Consider the following 17,367-nt stretch of genomic DNA (forward strand, 5'->3'; position numbering starts at 1 on the left):
ACTGCAGCTTAGGCCTGCTCCCCGCTGGCAAGTGGACATCCCCTGAGGGCTGCCGGGCTGCCAGAGGGATGTCTGATTGCCATCTTAGGCCCAATCCCCTGGGGAGTGGGCCTAAGCCAGCAGGTGGTCATCCCCTGAGGGGTCCCAGACTGCGAGAGGGCACAGGCCGGGCTGAGGGACCCTCTCTCCCCCCTGAGTGCACAAATTTTTGTGCACCGGGCCTCTAGTCCTATATAATAAAATAGAAACATGCAAATGAGCCATCCCTCCACTATGCTTAAGCCACACCAACAAGCCGCACCCACCAACCAATCAGAGCGACTATGCAAATTAACCCGACAAAGATGGTGGTTAATTTGCATATGCAGGTGTCAGGCGCCCCAGGAGGTGACGGCGGCCAGATGGCTCCCAGGACCTTCACTGGTCTGGGAGGTGAGGCCGTAGCCCTGCCCTCGGGCTCCTGGGACTTTGCTGGGGTAGAGCAGAGTGGGAGAGGAGTGGGTGGAGAGCGGGAGGTTTGGAGGACTTGGCAGAGCAGGAGACTGCTGGGCATAGAGCAGAGCGAGAGAGAGGGCAGCTTGGAGGGCACGGCTCCCTCTGTCACCCCAGCTTCCTCATCACAGCTGTGGAAACAGACAGCAGGGAGGAGGAAGTCCCACCCCCACAGAATCAGCCGTTGGTCAGACAGCTCTAAGTGGCCTGACAGCCAGGACTCTCATTCACCTGTATCTCAGACCGTGACAGTAGGGAGGTGGGACTATGTCTAAAGCACAACTGTTGATACAACAGCTCTGCAGCCGAAAGATGCCGGCGTCATCGACAGAAAATGTCTGCAGAGCAGTGTGTGTCTGATCTTGAAAGAAGGTGGCGCCTGTGACAAAATGTATCTGAACACCCGCTACTGGAAAAACGTCGCATTGATGCCGAAAAACACCAGCGTTATTGACAAAAAATGTCTAAAGACCAAGGGGCTTTCATGGGCCCGATTGAAGAACATCTGAACATCCAAATAAATAAAAGCAGCAATGGCCTGGCCGGTGTGGGTCAGTGGTTGAGCTGCGACCTCTGTGTGGGCCAGGAGGTCATGGTTTGTTTCCCAGTCAGGGCACATGCCTGGCCTCAGCTGGTGGCAGCTGTTTGAGTGATTCCACTGGAGACCTGGAGACCTGAAGAACTGCCCAGCTGAGCCCAGCCAGAATTGCCGATCCAAAGAATTGTGAGCAAATAAACGGTCATTATTTTAAATCACTGTCTGAGGGCACTTTGTTCCACAGCCCTGGGTAACTGATACACCACCTTACCCAAGTAATCAATGTTAACACCACCAATACTTGAACAAATGACCTCAAGTGCCTCCAAATGTGGTGCCCAGAGGAGGACACTGCATTAAATATTTAGGGCTGTTACAGCAAAGTACAGGCTCACCTCGTTTTGTTGCGCTTCAATTTATACTTTTCACAGGCATAGCGTTTTTCTTCGTTTTCTGTTTTTTTTTTTTTTTTAATCCTCACTCCAGGATATGTTTTTTATTGATTTTAGAGACAGAAAGGGGGAGAGAGAGAGAGAAACATCAATGTGAGAGAGAAACATGGATCGGTTGCCTTCCATAGATGTCCCTGCTGAGGGTGGTGGAACTCACAACCTGGGCAGGTGCCCTGACCGGAATACAGTCTGCACCTTTCGGTGTCCAGGATGATGCTCCCACCCACTGAACCACACCGGCCAGGACAGTCAGTCGTTGCGTTTTTTAAAACAGAAGGCTAGACTGTCTTGGCTGGTGTGGCTGAGTGTTTAGGCAGTGGTTCTCAACCTGTTGGTCGCGACCCCTTTGGTGGTTGAACGACCCTTTCACAGGGGTCACCTAAGACCATCCTGCATATCAGATATTTACATTATGATTCATAACAGTAGCAACATTACAGTTATGAAGTAGCAATAGCAGTCACAAAAGCACTTTTGTAGTTAGTCTTCCTTTAAATATGCACTTGAACGTGACTATGAAGAAACAGGACAACCCCCAAGTGGAAGGACTGTCTAGGTCGGATAACTGGTCTCCAGTCTTCGAAAATGCCTACAAAGAACGACCTGGGAACTATTTCAGGTTAAAGTAGGTTAAAGAGACATGATGTCCGAATGCAATATGTGGTTTGAATTTTCCTTGGCTATAAAGGGCATTATAGGGGCAATGGATGGAAACTGAATAATGTCTGCAGAGTAAATGAGGAAAATACTGTAAATGTTGCACCAGGGTTAATTCCTTGATTTTGATCATCGCACTGGGGGTTAGGTAAGAGATCCCTTTGTTTTCAGGAAATACACCCGGAGGCAGGAAACTTCCTGACACAACCAACCATCAGGAAGGCTGCTGCATAGTGTCCCCACCTCCCCGCAGCGGGACCGCCCCCGTCCTCCAGTCCGCCTCCCCCGGGCTGTGCTCCGGGGACCGACCGCTCAGGAGCCACCACGGTCCGCGGGAGGCGCCTTCAGCCTCCACTCGACTCAAGAAGGAGCCTTCTCGGCGGAGGAGAGAGAGACCCGGGGCCTGAGGCGGCACCGAACCCCGAGCCGGGAGTGTGACATTTCCGTTCAGCTCCTTTCAGAGACGCGCCTCCCCCGCCCGGCCCCCGCGTCTCCCCCGCGAACGACCGCCTTGTCCTGACCCTCCGTCCCCTGTTCCTTTCCCTGCGGCTCGATGGGGTCACCGTCTAAAGGCCAGGAATGAGGAGTGAAAGTTTCCTGTAAATTGATGAGGAAACTCTGATCTTAGTCTCTAAGTTGAACGGACACTCTGCTGCGTGTCATTTTGGTTGACAGGAAGGCGAGACCGAGCCCGGGCCCTGAGCCACCCTCGGTGGGGCCATCACAACTGCTGGGCGCCGGGTGCGGCGAAACTCCGTCCTCCCTCCCGGGTCCGGGACTCTGAGAACCCGGAGACAGGGCGCCGGGGACGTCAGGCCGGGGGCGTGACGTATGCAGATGACAAGGCGCGCAGAGGCTGCCGGTCGCACTCCGCCTGCGCCCCCAGGTCCCCGTATCCGAGATCCAAGCGCCCCGCGGGTTGCTGTCGCATCGGGCGCGGTTGTTGCTCGGGTCCCTGGGGCAGCGTGGGCACAGCGGTGTGTTGAGTGGAGTGAGCGTGTGTGAAGAGTGGGGCGCGCGTGGGGTTTGGGGTGTCGGCGGTGGGAGCAACTCATACTTACCTGGCAGGGGAGATACCATGATCACGAAGGTGGTTTTCCCAGGGCGAGGCTTATCCATTGCACTCCGGATGTGCTGACCCCTGCGATTTCCCCAAATGTGGGAAACTCGACTGCATAATTTGTGGTAGTGGGGGACTGCGTTCGCGCTCTCCCCTTGTTTCTGCAATTTTTAAGAATAGAGGTCATATGCCGAGACCGGTTTGGCTCAGTGGATGGAGCGTCGGCTTGCAGACTGGGGCCCCCCGGGTTCGGTTCTGGTCGGGGGCACGTGCCTGGGTTGCGGGCACATCCCCAGTGGGAGGTGTGCAGGAGGCGGCTGATCGATGTTTCTCTCTCATCGATGTCTCTAACTCTCTGTCTCTCTCCCTTCCTCTCTGAAAAATCAATGAAATATATTAAAAAAGAAAGAAAAAGAAAAGAAAAAAAAAGAATAGAGGTCATAGGTTCCTGCTTAGTGGTTGTTGATATCGGCGTTTTCAGTTTTCTTTCAGTACTAGTTTGTGATGAATTCCCAAACAAGGAGGAGCTGGGAAAAAGATAAAGGGGGTGTGAGGAGTCAGTTCCACCCCAGCCTCCCGCTCTTAGTGCTCCTCACCTGTAGTCTGGATCATACTAGGTTTCCTCCCCCGTCGCACCTGGTTTTCATGTTTCGTGTCAACAGACAAAGGATGGGCGCGGGTGGGGGCGGGCTTCCGGACACAGTTGGAATCTAGAGTCGCACTCCTTGGTTTCAAGGTTGAGTAGCTCGCTCCCTGTTCCCCAGGGCACTTTTCTTTGAAACCCTTGTGGGTCTCCCATTTTACTCTGTTTTCTGCAGAGTGCCCCATTTAAAAAAGGTCGCTTTAAGCCCCATTTCTATAGTTTACTACGCAACATCAAGGATATTGAATAAGGTTTTCCAAACTAGGTATCACCAGTGTGAACCTCAGTGGTCTACAGGCCTGATCCACTTACTTTGTTAATCCTGAGAGAGAGAGAGAGAGAGAGAGAGAGAGAACCAGGGATGTGAGACCCATCAATTGCTTGCCTGGTGCGCGATTCCGATAGCGCCCCGACCGGGATCATTGGACCGGGGCCCTTCCACGCTCCACCGCTGAGCCCGCGGCCAGGGCTTGACCTGCTTCCCTCCGCTCGCGGGGAATGAGCCCCTCGCCGCACATTCTCCCGGTTCCCTCCCAACTGCTGACTCCCCCAGACACTTCCGGATGCTGGTCAGCTCCTGTTCCTTCTCAGAGCACAAAACACCGGTTTTTAACCTTTTTCATCTCGCGGCATACAAACTTACTAAAGTTCTGCGGCACACCATAAAATAGATTTTTTGCCAATCTGACAAAACAGAAAAAGGTATCATTTTGATTCATTCACATCCATGGCTGTTATTGTATTTGTTGGCTGTTTTCTTTTTATTTATTTATTTATTTTGACAATCTAAGGGAAAAGAGGTCAGTGCCCCTGAATAAATAGGCAGGTATTAGATGTTTTAAAAATTCTCACGACACAAGTGTTTGGAAATCGCTGGCATAAAGCATCACCAGAGGGAAACCATGGACTATCCGTAGAGGGCTTTGATCTCTGCCAATAGGTGTCTTTTTAAAAAAAATTTTTTTTTATTGATTTCAAGAGGAAGGGAGAGGGAGAGAGAGAAACATCAACATTGATGGGCTGCCTCCTGCAGGCCCAATGGGGGATCTAGCCTGCAACCGCGGGCTGTGCCCTGACCAGGAATGGAACCCTGACCTCCTGGTTCATAGGTGATGCCCAATCACTGAGCAACGCCCAAGGGGCAGGAGGTGTCTTTCCTTCTGTTTCACTGTTGTTGTGTCCCACAGGCAGGGATGGTCAACAGATGCTTTATCAATGGCACACAACTCAATAGCAGCGAATATCCAGGGCTGCTATTTTTATCAGGGACAAACAAGCATTCAACTGTGGAATAACAAATGTTTGTTCTGGAGATGCAAAGTAGAATCTTTCCTTTGTATGCCCTCAGTGAGTAACATATTCTTTATCTCATTTGTAGGATTTGTCTGTGAGAAGACCCTTGCAAAGTGTGGTAGTCAAATCATTTCTATATGAAGCAACCCTTCCCCCCTCCACCACACTGCTGCTTCCAGCCGACCCCCACCCCCAACAAGTGCTCTACAAATGTGAGAGGCCAAGGGAAGTACCATCCACTCTAACGCCTCCCCCCAAAGGCCACCGTGGTACAAACAGATGAACTGTTGGGTATGTATAGCTTTTTGCCCTGTATTTGCCATTTCTTGGCATTTACAGAGCATCTTCACATTTCCAAAGCGCTGTACCAACATGTATTAATCCTCACAACACCCCTGTGAGGTAGGTCAATGTGTCTTGTGTAGTAGAGAAACCGAGGCAGAGAGAGAGATCAAGTGAACCTGCCCGAGGCCACAGGGCACCCCGTGAAGGAACCCCACTGAGTCCTGAGCTAGGGCTCTCCATCCCACGTTCACCCGCTTGGCGAGCACTGGATGGGCATATTGTCACCAGTGAAGGTGACCTGAAGGACAAAGCACACAGATCTCCCAGTCAACAGAACAATCAACAGCTCAAATGGCACCGGTGAGCAAGAGTGAAGGAGAGAAATCTTCACCAGCACAGCAGCGAGGCTGTGGAGGAAGGCGGAATCCTCCGGACTAGGCTTGGGGCGTAGGCCAGGCCTCCTTCAGAGCCCATCCCAGCGGTGACCAACCCAAATGCCTGTGGTTTCCAAATGGGAGCAAACTCAGAAAAAGACGGTGGGAAAAGCCAACCACTCTACCTAATTTTAAATAGGCATGGCATAATGTTCACCCACATTAGGAAGGCCAGTATGTTGGTCATGTAACTACTGACAATTAGTAGCCTTTATGGTACCTAAACTTTATTCCACGTGTTTCTATTTCTTTTCCACCAGCACGAGTTGTTCCCTATAGCAGACCTCTCTCTCTCTCTCTCTCTCTCTCTCTCTCTCTTTCTCTCTCAATACTAATCTATACACTGGCATAACTACCAACTACTGGCTCAATGGCATATGTCACGTGGTTCACCGTCGAGCTAGGGATGGAATCCAGGAAACCTTAGCAGGCCATATTCTCAGCTCCTGGATTTTAGAAACAGCTGTCTCTAACCGGCCTCTGCCCAATTCCATCGTCTATGAAGTGCCAAAGCACAGCAGCAGTCCGTGGCTTTGTGAAGGGATGGGTGAGCTTGGCTCACTCTGTCACTCCGAAGGAAAGAAGGAAAACTAAGACCTGCTCTGTAAGAATGAGGGAGGAGCAGATTCAGTAGAGCTACCCCAGATGTCAGAGTGATGCAATGACCACAGAGTTAGAAACCATCACTGTTATCACCGTTTATTTGACAATAGTTGGTTTAGTCTACAAGTTTAAGGCAAACATACGAATGCATTTGCTTTTCTTCAGAAATCATACTTAGAAAGATTACATAAAGTCTGTCCCAAAACTTCTAAGAAATATTCATTAATTAAAAATAAGTCTGATTAAGATGCTTTACCAGGATACATGAATGAACTAAGGTGGTATTCCATGTTTCCTTAAAAACAAAATTCAAAAAAAGGTAGTGGCAATCTTTATCTTGTTTGAAGAATATATTTTGAAAGGGTTAAACTTCAGAAGTGACTTAAAGGTAAGTAAGGTTGGCAGCCATAAGGAATACTATTCATAAAATAAACAGAGCTATAGAAGCTACTGTAGAAAAGGACTGAACTTTGGGCTTTTGAAGAGGAGGAGCGCAGGAGGAGCAGCCCCCGCCCCGGGGAGCTGCAGGTGCGGGAGGCGGGAGAGCAGCGCCCACCACGGGCTGAGCTGGCAGTGCCCGTGGGCCTCACCGCTCCATGGTTTCTCAGAAAAGAGGTGAGTAGGTGCACGTTGTCAGCTGTTTCTTTTGTTTCCAGTGAGCAGTGAATGCCGAACATCATGAAGAAAACAAACGTAAAATCTGAAGGAAGGCAGCCCTTTTTGACCCCGACGGTGGGGTGTGGCTTATGTGTCTCCATTTAACACTGCCAGGCAGTTCTGCAGCAACTGGAGGTTACCCTAAACAGGAAGGGAGAGTCAAGTATGAAGTTCAAATAGTTTGGGAGAGTCTCATTCAAAATATAAAGTATGAAAAATCCCACAACTTTTAATTTGTTACAACACAGGAAGTTTGGAAACAGCTACTCATTATACACAAATAGGCCTAAAATTATAGAATTTGTTTCACGTACAGCATTTTCCACATACTACATTCTTCAGTAAACTTCCAGCAAGACCAATGTTAATGCTTTGATCTGGAATGTTCGAATGAGGGAGGAAGTATGCCCTTTGTGTCCAGGTTAAACTACTGAACACTTTCTGGCTGTAAGATAGGTTCCTATCACTGTCCTATAGCCATTAACAAATACACTCGCATAGATATATAGCGGTTTTTATAAAAATGGTAAGATTACAGGCAACAGTATTGTATGAAGTTCATACCTAAGTACCCATTTGTAAGGGGCCAAGGGATGTACCATCCACTCTAAGTATTGCAGTCTTGATAAAAATGGTAAGATTACATACAAAAGTATGAAATTCATACCTAAGTACCCATTGTAAAGCATGTACACTGCCATCCAAATTTGGAGAGGTGTAAAGGCAAATTTAAGTACAGGGAGAGGCAAAAGTAGGTTTCCAGTTGTGAGTATGTGAAGAACAGTTTATTCTGGTCTTATTATTACTTATAATTCTTGTATTATTTTCCATATGAACAAATGGAAGCCTACTTTTGCCCCAATAATTAGGTTACATAATATATAAAATGGGGTGAAAGAAACCCCTTCCTTCAAGTAGAAAGTCAACCGAAATGTATAAAGAATGATGGAATCACAAAATGACCACTTGGCAACCATCATATTAATATCAAAGTCAGACAAAAATCATTAGATGTTAAAAACTGTATGATGCTAAGATGCCAATGCTGTAGCCATTAGCTATGTACAGCTACGTAAAATTTACATTTCTGCTGGTCAAAAGTAAACATGCATTGTGGGGGGGAGAGTCAATTCGGGAAAAAGGAGACATATGTAAAACTTTAGACCAGTGGTTGGTTCACAACCTTGGTTGCACAGGTGATTCTAATGTGCAGCCAAGGTTGAGAACCACTGCTTTAGACAATAAAAAAATTAAAAAAATAAAAGTGAACATGCACTGGCCAGTGTGGCTCAGTTGGTTGGGCGCTGTTCCATGAACTGAAAGGTTGTGGGGTTTGAGTACTGGTCAGGACACATGCCCAGGTGGCAGGCTTGATCCCCGGTAGGGGTTGTACAGGAGGCAGCTGATCAATGTTTCACTCTCACATTGATGCTCCTCTCTCCCTCCCTCTCTCCCTCCCTCTCCCTCTCTGTCTCTCTCCCTTCCTCCTTTCCTCTCTCTCTAAATATCAATATTTAAAAAAGTAAAAAAAAAATTAAACATAAATAAAAACTCAGTTCCTCATTTGCACTACCCACATCTCAAGTGTGTGATAGCCACACGAGGCTAGTGGCTACCACACAGGAGAGTGGAGACTGAGCGATGCGGTATGCATGGGAGGCAACCAATCGATGTGTCTCTCGCATCAATGTTTCTCTCTGTCTTTCCCTCTCTCTTCTCCTCTCCCTAAAAATCACTGGAAATTATCCTCGGGTGAGGATTAACAACAACAACAACACAAAAATTAGCCTTTCTTGGTGCCATGTACTTTTTTTTTTTTTAAATATATATTTTATTGATTTTTTACAGAGAGGAAGAGAGAGGGATAGAGAGCTAGAAACATCGATCAGCTGCCCGCAACCAAGGTATGTGCCCTTGACTGGAATCGAACCTGGGACCTTTCAGTCTGCAGGCCGGTGCTCTATCCACTGAGCCAAACCGGTCAGGGCGGTGCCATGTACTTTTATAATTAGATTAACAAATGTTGATTCCTTTGGTGCTGGATCAATCTTTTACATTAAAATTTAAATGAAGATATAAAAGGGAAGTTCATACAAATTACAAATGTACACCACTTTGTGGGAATAATTAGTTTAATAGTAAATTCTATGCAATCAAATCCGTATTTTTAAAAGATATGAGTGCTCTGGGCTAAAACTAGCAAGCTAAACACTAACAGCTATAAATGAAGCCTGCAATTACATTTTAAAAATTAAATGCTCAAAATAAAAAAATCCTAGAGACCTGTTGCACAATGTGAACATACTCAACATGACTGAACTGTACACTTAATATTTCTTACAGATGGGCCCTGGCCAGTGTGGTTTGGTGTTTAGAGCATCGCTACCAGTCAGGGCACATACCCAGGTTGCAGGTTCAATCCTTGGTCAAAGTGTGTATGGGAGGCAACCAATACATATTTCTCTCTCCAATGAAAACAGCCCTGGCCAGTGTGGCTCAATTGGTTGCGTATTGTCCTATGCACAGAAAGGTCACTAGTTTCATGCCTAGGTTTTGAGTTTGATCCCTGATAGGGGTGAATGCAGAAGGCAGCCAATCAATGATTCTCCTCACCGATGTTTCTGTCTCTCTCTCTCTCTCTCTCTCTCTCACCCTTCCTCTCTGAAATCAATAAAAATATATTAAAAATTATTTTTCAAGTGATATTTGTATATATTTAGAAAGATTATTTGTTTATTAATCCTTACCCAAGGATATTTTTCTATTTATTATTTTATTTTATTTTTTTAAAATCTCTTGCACACCCCCTCCTGGGGATGCGCCCGCAACCAAGGTACATGCCCTTGACCGGAATTGAACCCGGGACCCTTCAGTCCGCAGGCCGACGCTTTATCCACTGATCCAAACCGGTTAGGGCTATTTATTTTTTATTTTCTATTTTTCCATTATTTTTTATTTTCTATTTTTTCCCCCATTGATTTTTTAGAAAGAGTGGAAGAAAGGTAGAGAGGGAGAGAGGGAGAGAGGGGGGGAGGGAGGGAGGGGGAGAGAGAGAGAGAGAGAGAGAGAGAGAGAGAGAGAGAGAGAGAGACATCGATTGGTTGCTTCCTGAACACACGCCAACCAGAGCTGGGGATGGAACCTGCGACCCAGGTACATGCCCTTAACTGGGAATCAAACCCGACCCTTCGGTCTCAGGGCTAAAGCTCTAACCCCTGAGAAAAACTGGCCAGGGCAGAAAGATTTATTATTCTTTTTTTAAAATATATATTTTAATTTTTATTGATTTCAGAGAGGAAGGGAGAGGGAGAGAGAGATAGAAACATCAATGATGAGAGAGAATCACTGCTTGGCTGCTTCCTGCACGCCCCCCACTGGGGAACGAGCCAGCAACCCTGGCATGTGCCCTTGACCAGAATGGAACCTGGGACCCTTCAGTCCGCAGGGCAACGCTCTATCCACTGAGCCAAACCAACCAGGAGAAAGATTTATTTTTTAAACAACTAGTCAAAAAAAACCAAAAAACAAAGATACTGGTTTCTATATTAGATACCAGAGTCTTGCAGAGCTGACCACCAGAGTCATTATAGATATTATTCTTGTTTGAATGACATCACTTAAGAAATCTCTCTCAATTCTAAGATTCTCTTTTAATATTTACTGTAAGGTTTGCACTAAGTTTTATATTAACTACAACAAAGAACTTAAGAGCTGTAAAAAACTCTGTAAGAGGATAATACTAAAACCAAATATTTTAAAGGAGTGAAATAAATGTGGAAAATTTAATTTCAATTCAGTAATATTTCTTACAGTATCCTTTGGAATCAGTTTTATAACTGACTCCTTTGTAAATTATAAGTTCCTGAAATTGTTAACCCTTTATGACATTACCTTTGCATGCTTTAGTTCCAACTCTGCCAGTTCCACTAAGTTTTTTCTGAATGCTGCAACTCTTCTTGTCTTAAAATCTATAAGTTCTGTGAACAAAAGAAATTAGGATTATTTTATTTACATACTAGTGTAAAACATACCTACCTTATTAAAGGATAATGTAACAGTACCTTGTTTTGCAGACTCTGATATTTTTTCAAATTTCTGACAACATAATTGTTGGGACGTTTCTGCCTGTAAAACATCTTTATTTTTGGCTCTTGCTTTATCCAGTGCTTTATTAGCATTTTCATAATCCACTAGTGACCTAGATCTTCGATAGAGGAGATCCTATAAAAGAGAATGCTTTACAATAATAGATGCTGCACATTTCTAGTAGCTACACTCAACCACCTCCACCACTTCCACCTAATATTCCTCAGAGATAACACTTACACTGTGAATACCACATGCCAGCTACTCTTGTATTTTTTTAAATAACAGCTTTAGTGGGATATAATTCATATACCACATAGCTCACTCATTCAGAATGCACAATACAATGGCTTTTAGGATGCTCACTGAGTTGTTGAACCATAATTACAATCAATGTTAGACTATTTGTTGTCACCCCCAAAACAAACCCCATATCCATTAATAGTGACTCTCCATCTTCAACCCCCGCTCCAAACATTAATGGTTTCTTTCTCTACAGATTTGTCTATTCTGGACATGTCATTAAAAAGTGTATGGCTTTTTTTTAAAGTATGTTTTTATTGATTTCATAGAGAGAAAGGGAGAGGGAGAGAGAAACTTCAATGATCAGAATGAATCATTGATTGGCTGCCTCCTGCACGCCCCCTACTGGTGATGGAGCTGAAAATCTGAGTGTGTGCCCTGACCATGAATTGAACAGTGATCTCCTGGTTCATAGGTTGACACTCAACCACTGAGCCACACCGGCTGGACTTTCATATGGCCTTTTAAACTTTGCATAAAGTTTCAAATTCATCTGTGTTACAGCATGAATCAGTACCTTCCTTTTATGGCTAAACTAGAAGCCTGGTGCACGAAATTTGTGCATGGGTAGGGTCCCTAGGCCTGGCCAGCGATCAGGTTGGATCTGTGGGGCGACTGGTGGGGTGATCAGGGTCCCCACTCATACCCGGCTTGGCCTGGTACTGCCTGCTCGCTGGCCCCACCCTCTGCCATGGGCCACAGAGTGACTGATGGGGCGATCAGGGGGCCCCCCACTTGCACCTGCCTTGGCTGGCCTGGTGCTGCTCACTCGCCGGCCCCATCCCCCGCCACCGCTGGTGGGGGCCTGTGGGCAGCTTCTGTGTTGAGTGTCTGCCCCCTGGTGGTCAGTGCTCGTCATAGCGACTGGTCGTTTCGCCATTGGGTTGATTTGCATATTAGGGTTTTATATAGATATATTATATATATACTAGAGGCCCAGTACACAAAATTCATGCACTTGGGGTGGGTGGGGGTGGGGTCCCTCAGCCCGGCCTGGTCCCTCTTGCAGTCTGGGAGCCCTCGGGGGATGTCCGACTGATGGCTCCTTAGTGCTGCCACAGAGGCAGGAGAGGCTCCTGCCACTGCCGCTGTGCTCGCCAGCCATGAGCACGGCTTCTGGCTGAGTGGTGCTCCCCCTGTGGGAGCACACTGACCACCAGGGGGCAGCTCCTCCACTGAGCACCTGCCCCCTGCTGGTCAGTGAGCATCATAGTGACCAGTTGTTCCGCCGTTTGGTCGATTTGCATATTAGCCTTTTATTATATAGGATATTTAATTCCCATCTGAGGATATGTTTTCTTTATTGATTTTAGAGAAAGGAAAGGGAGAGTGAGAGAGGGAGGGAGGGAGAGAGAGACAGACAGACACTGAGGTGAGAAACATGGACCAACATGGATTGGTTGCCTTCTCCATGCACCTCGACTGCACATGACAATGCTCCAACCAAGGGAGCCACACTGGCTGGGGCCATTTTGAGTGCATTTTTTTAAAAATATATTTTATTGATTTTTTACAGAGAGGAAGGGAGAGAGAGAGTTAGAAACATCGATGACAGAGAAACATTGATCAGCTGCCTCCTGCACATCTCCTACTGGGGGTGTGCCCGCAACCCAGGTACATGCCCTTGACCGGAATCGAACCTGGGACCCTTCAGTCCACAGGCCGACGCTCTATCCACTGAGCCAAACCGGTTTCGGCTTGAGTGCATTTTTATATGTGATGTGAGGGGTCCAACTTTATTCTTTCTCATGTGACTATTCAGTTGTCCAATATCATTTGTTAAAGTCTTTCCTTTCTTTTTTTTAAAAAAAAATATTTTTATTGATTTCAGAGAGGAAGGAAGAGGAAGAGAGAGATAGAAACATCTATGATGAGAGAATCATTGATTGGTTGCCTCCTGCAAGTCGGACCGAGCTTGCAACTCAGGCATGTGCCCTTGACCGGAATCGAACCCAGGACCCTTCAGTCCACAGGCTGATGCTCTATTCACTGAGCCAAATCAGTTAGGGCAAAGACTTTTCTTTTCTCCACTACACTGTGTTAGCACCCTTGTCAACAATCAATTGACTGTCTCAGAAAACTAGGAATAGAAGGAACTTCCTCAACTTGATAAAAACATCTACTAAAAACCTACAAGTAATATCAGATTTAATGGTGGGAAATTATAAACTTTCCTACTAATATTAGGAACAACACAAGGATGTCCAATATCACCACTCCTTCTCAACACTGAACTGGGAGTCCTAGCTAATGCAATCAGAAAAGGAAATAAGAAGTATACAGATTTGGAAGAAATAAATAGATGACATGACTGTTTATGTAGAAATCTGAAAAAAGAAAAAACACATAAAAAACCTCTCCTGAACTAATAAATAAGAATAATAAGGTTGTAGGATACAACATTAATAAACAAAAGTCAACTGCTATCTTATATACCAGCAATGAACAAATAAAACCTGAAATTAAAAATACAATACCATTAGCACTCCAGAAAATAAAATACTTAGGTATCGATCTAACAAAATATACACAAAACCTGTAGGAGGAAAACTGAAAAAATGATAAAAGAAATCAAAGAACTAAGTAAATGCAGAGATATGCCATGTTGATGGATAAGGAAACTCAATATTGTCAAAATCAATTCTTTCCCACTTGAGATTTAGATTCAAATCAGCTTTATTTGTAAAAGCTGAAAACTTTTTTTTTGTAATTATCAAGAAAATGGTCCTAAAGTTTATGTGAAGAGGCAAAAGACACAGAATAACCAACGCAATATTAAAGGAGAAGAACAAACTCTGAGGACCGACATTACCTAATTGAAATTGAAGCCTTACTATTGTGAGAATAAACAAGTAACTTTTTCTGTCAAAGAACAGTTTAGGCAGCTGCCTTGTTGGCCGCCATCTTTAAATGGCAAAGGTCAATCCCTCCCTTCAAATTAGCCAATCGCAAGACTGTGCGCCTGAGCTCCAATCAAGAGTGAGGGACAGGTCACGTGCGTCAGAATTAAAAAGCCAAGTAGACAGCCTGCTCTGTGTGCATGTGCTTCTAGACCAGTGGTTCTCAACCTTCCTAATGCCGCAACCCTTTAATACAGTTCGTCATGTTGTGGTGACCCCCAATTTCATTGTTACAAATTGAACATAATTAAAGCATAGTGATTAATCACAAAAACAATATGTAATTATATATGTGTTTTCCGATGGTCTTAGGCGACCCCTGTGAAACGGTCATTTGACCCCCAAAGGGGTCGCGACCCACAGGCTGAGAACCGCTGTTCTAGACCATGTGCTGCGCATTCTTCTATGTAGAAGTAAAGATGTTTGCCTTGCTGCCTGACTCCCGAGTATGTTTTGTGTTCTACCAGGACCCCTGAATTTGGGGGCTCGCCTTATTTCTTACACTATAAAGCTACAATAATCTAAACAGTGTGGTACCTGGCTCCAACGTGGTACTGGTAGAAAAAAAGATAGACACATAGATCCATAGAACAAAATAAAGCCCAGCACTAGACCTATAGTCAACTAATCTTTAATAAAGGAGCAAAGGCAATACAGTGGAGAAAAATCTTTTCAGCAAATGGTGCTGGGAAAACGACATTCACATGCAAAGAAATAAATTCATACACAGAACTTATACCCTTTACAAAAATTAACTTAAAGTAGATCACAGACCTATATGTAAAAGGTAAAACTACAAAACACCTAGAAGATAGTGTAGGAGAAAATCCAGATGATCTTGGGTTTGGTGATCACTCAAGGCATGATCTATGAAAGAAATAATTGATAAGGTGGAGTTCTTTAAAATTAAAATTTTCTGCTCTACAGCCCTGGCTGGGTGGCTCAGCTGCTTGGAGTTTCATCCCGTACACCAAAAAGGTGCAGGTTTGATCCCTGGTTGACAACTGATTGATGTTTCTCTCTCTCTCCCTTCCTCTCTCTCTAAAAATCAATAAAAACATTTCCTTGTAAGGATAAAAAAAGTTTCTGCTATGCAAAGGACACTGTCTAGAGGATGAGAAGACAAGCCACAGACTAAGACAAAATATTTACGAAAGACACATCTGATAAAGGATTGCTACCTAAAATATACAAAGAACTCTTATGATTCAACAACAGGAAATGAATTCAATTTAAAAATCGGCCAAAGGGCAATTTTAAAAACAGACACTTCACCAAAGAAGATACAGAGATGACAAATATGCTTCACATCACTTGTCATCAGGGAAATGCAAATTGGAACAATGAGATACCATCACACACCTTTTAGAATGGCCAAATCCACACTGACAACACCCAATGCCGGTAAGGATGAGAAGCAACAGGAACTCTCGGAAATGCAAAATAAACAGCTACTTTGGAAAACGGTTTGGCAGAACTAAGCACACTCTTTCCATATGATCTAGCAATTGTGCTCCTTGGTATTTACTCAAAAGAGTTAAAAACTTATGTCCACCCCAAACCTGCACATGAATGTCTATAGCAGCTTTACTCATAATTGCCAAAAACTGGAAGCAACCAAGATGTCCTTCAGTAGGTCAGTGGACAAATAACCTTGGTACATCCACACAATGGAATACTACTCAGTGCTAAAAGGAAATGAGTTATGAAGCTATGAAAAGACATAGAGGAAACTTACATGTGTATTACTAAATGGGAAAAGCCAGTCTGAAAAGGCCCAACTATATGACATTCTGGAAAAGGTGACAAGTATAAAGACCAACAGGGGTTAGGAGGAAGGAGGATGAATAGGTGGAGCACGGAGGACTTTTAGGGCAGTGAAACTATTCCGGATGACACTCATAACGGTGAGTACATGTCATCACACATTTGTTAAAACCAACAGAAGGTACAACACAGAGTGAATTCTAGTATAAACTACGTTCTCTATAGTTTGGCTTTTTTCACCATCTTTTTAAATTCATCCATGTTGCTGCTTGAATGAGATGTTCATTCCTTTTTATTGCTGAGTAACATTCCACTGTATGGCTGGCTATACCACAATTGGTTTATCCACTCACCTGTTGGTGGACATTTGGGTTGTTGTTGCCAGTTTTCAGCTATTACAAATAAAGCAGATGTGAACATCTGTGGGGACATATGCTTTAAAATACCTAAACTGAAATTACTGGATCATAGGGTAGTCTATGCTTACGTTTTAAAGAAACTGTTACACTTTTTCAAAGTATTGCATCATATTTCTACTGTGTGTGAAAGTTCCAGTTGCTATAATTTTTCAAAATAGTTTATTGATATTTAGAGAGAGAGGAAGGGAGAAGAGAGAACATCAATGTGAAAGCCCAACATTGATCAGCTGCCGCCTGCATGCCCCACACCAGGAATCGGAATCAAACCAGCAGCCCTTCATTGTACAGATGACCCCCAACTAACTGAGCCTCACGGCCAGGGCCAGTTGCTATAATTTTTGTCAGAATTTTTCCATTTTAGTCATTCTAATTAAAGAGTATGGTGATATGCAATTGTAGTGTGTTTGTTTTTTATTCTTACAATTAAGTTTACATTTTAAAAAAAAAATCATCACCCGAGGATATGTTTTCCACTGATTTTTAGAGAGGATGGAGGAGAGAGGGAAAGACAAAGAGAAATATTGATGTGAGAGAAACACATAGATGGGTTACCTCATGCACGTGCCCAAACCAGGGCCCGGGCTGGGGAAGAGCCTGCTATCGAGGTACATGCCCTTGACCTGAATCACACCTGGGACCCTTCGGTTCCCACTGAGCCAAACCGGCTACAGCAAGTTTCAATTCTTTCTTAAGATTACTAAAAAAATTTGGATTTACTTTTAAAGCGATGTTCTGTTCTAAAGGTTTTCTATTAACAACTATATATTATAATAAATTA

The 17,367-nt window shown here is 44.6% G+C and overlaps 1 protein-coding gene across 2 annotated transcripts in view; it reads right to left on the bottom strand.

The window, feature by feature from the left end:
- Window positions 1-6,537: 6,537 nt before the first annotated feature.
- Window positions 6,538-17,367, bottom strand: part of SNX6 (sorting nexin 6) — a 57,052-nt gene continuing 46,222 nt past the window's right edge. For both annotated transcript variants that reach the window (XM_014538593.1, XM_014538594.1), the window contains 3 exons: window positions 11,176-11,335; window positions 11,006-11,091; window positions 6,538-7,255 (listed from right to left, as the gene is read on the bottom strand). In XM_014538593.1, the coding sequence (XP_014394079.1) occupies window positions 7,202-7,255; window positions 11,006-11,091; window positions 11,176-11,335 (300 nt within the window). In that variant the 3' untranslated portion in view covers window positions 6,538-7,201. The remainder of the gene's footprint in view (window positions 7,256-11,005; window positions 11,092-11,175; window positions 11,336-17,367) is intronic.

Source organism: Myotis brandtii, unplaced genomic scaffold (genome assembly GCF_000412655.1).
Source record: "Myotis brandtii unplaced genomic scaffold, ASM41265v1 scaffold194, whole genome shotgun sequence".
NCBI lineage: Eukaryota > Metazoa > Chordata > Mammalia > Chiroptera > Vespertilionidae > Myotis > Myotis brandtii.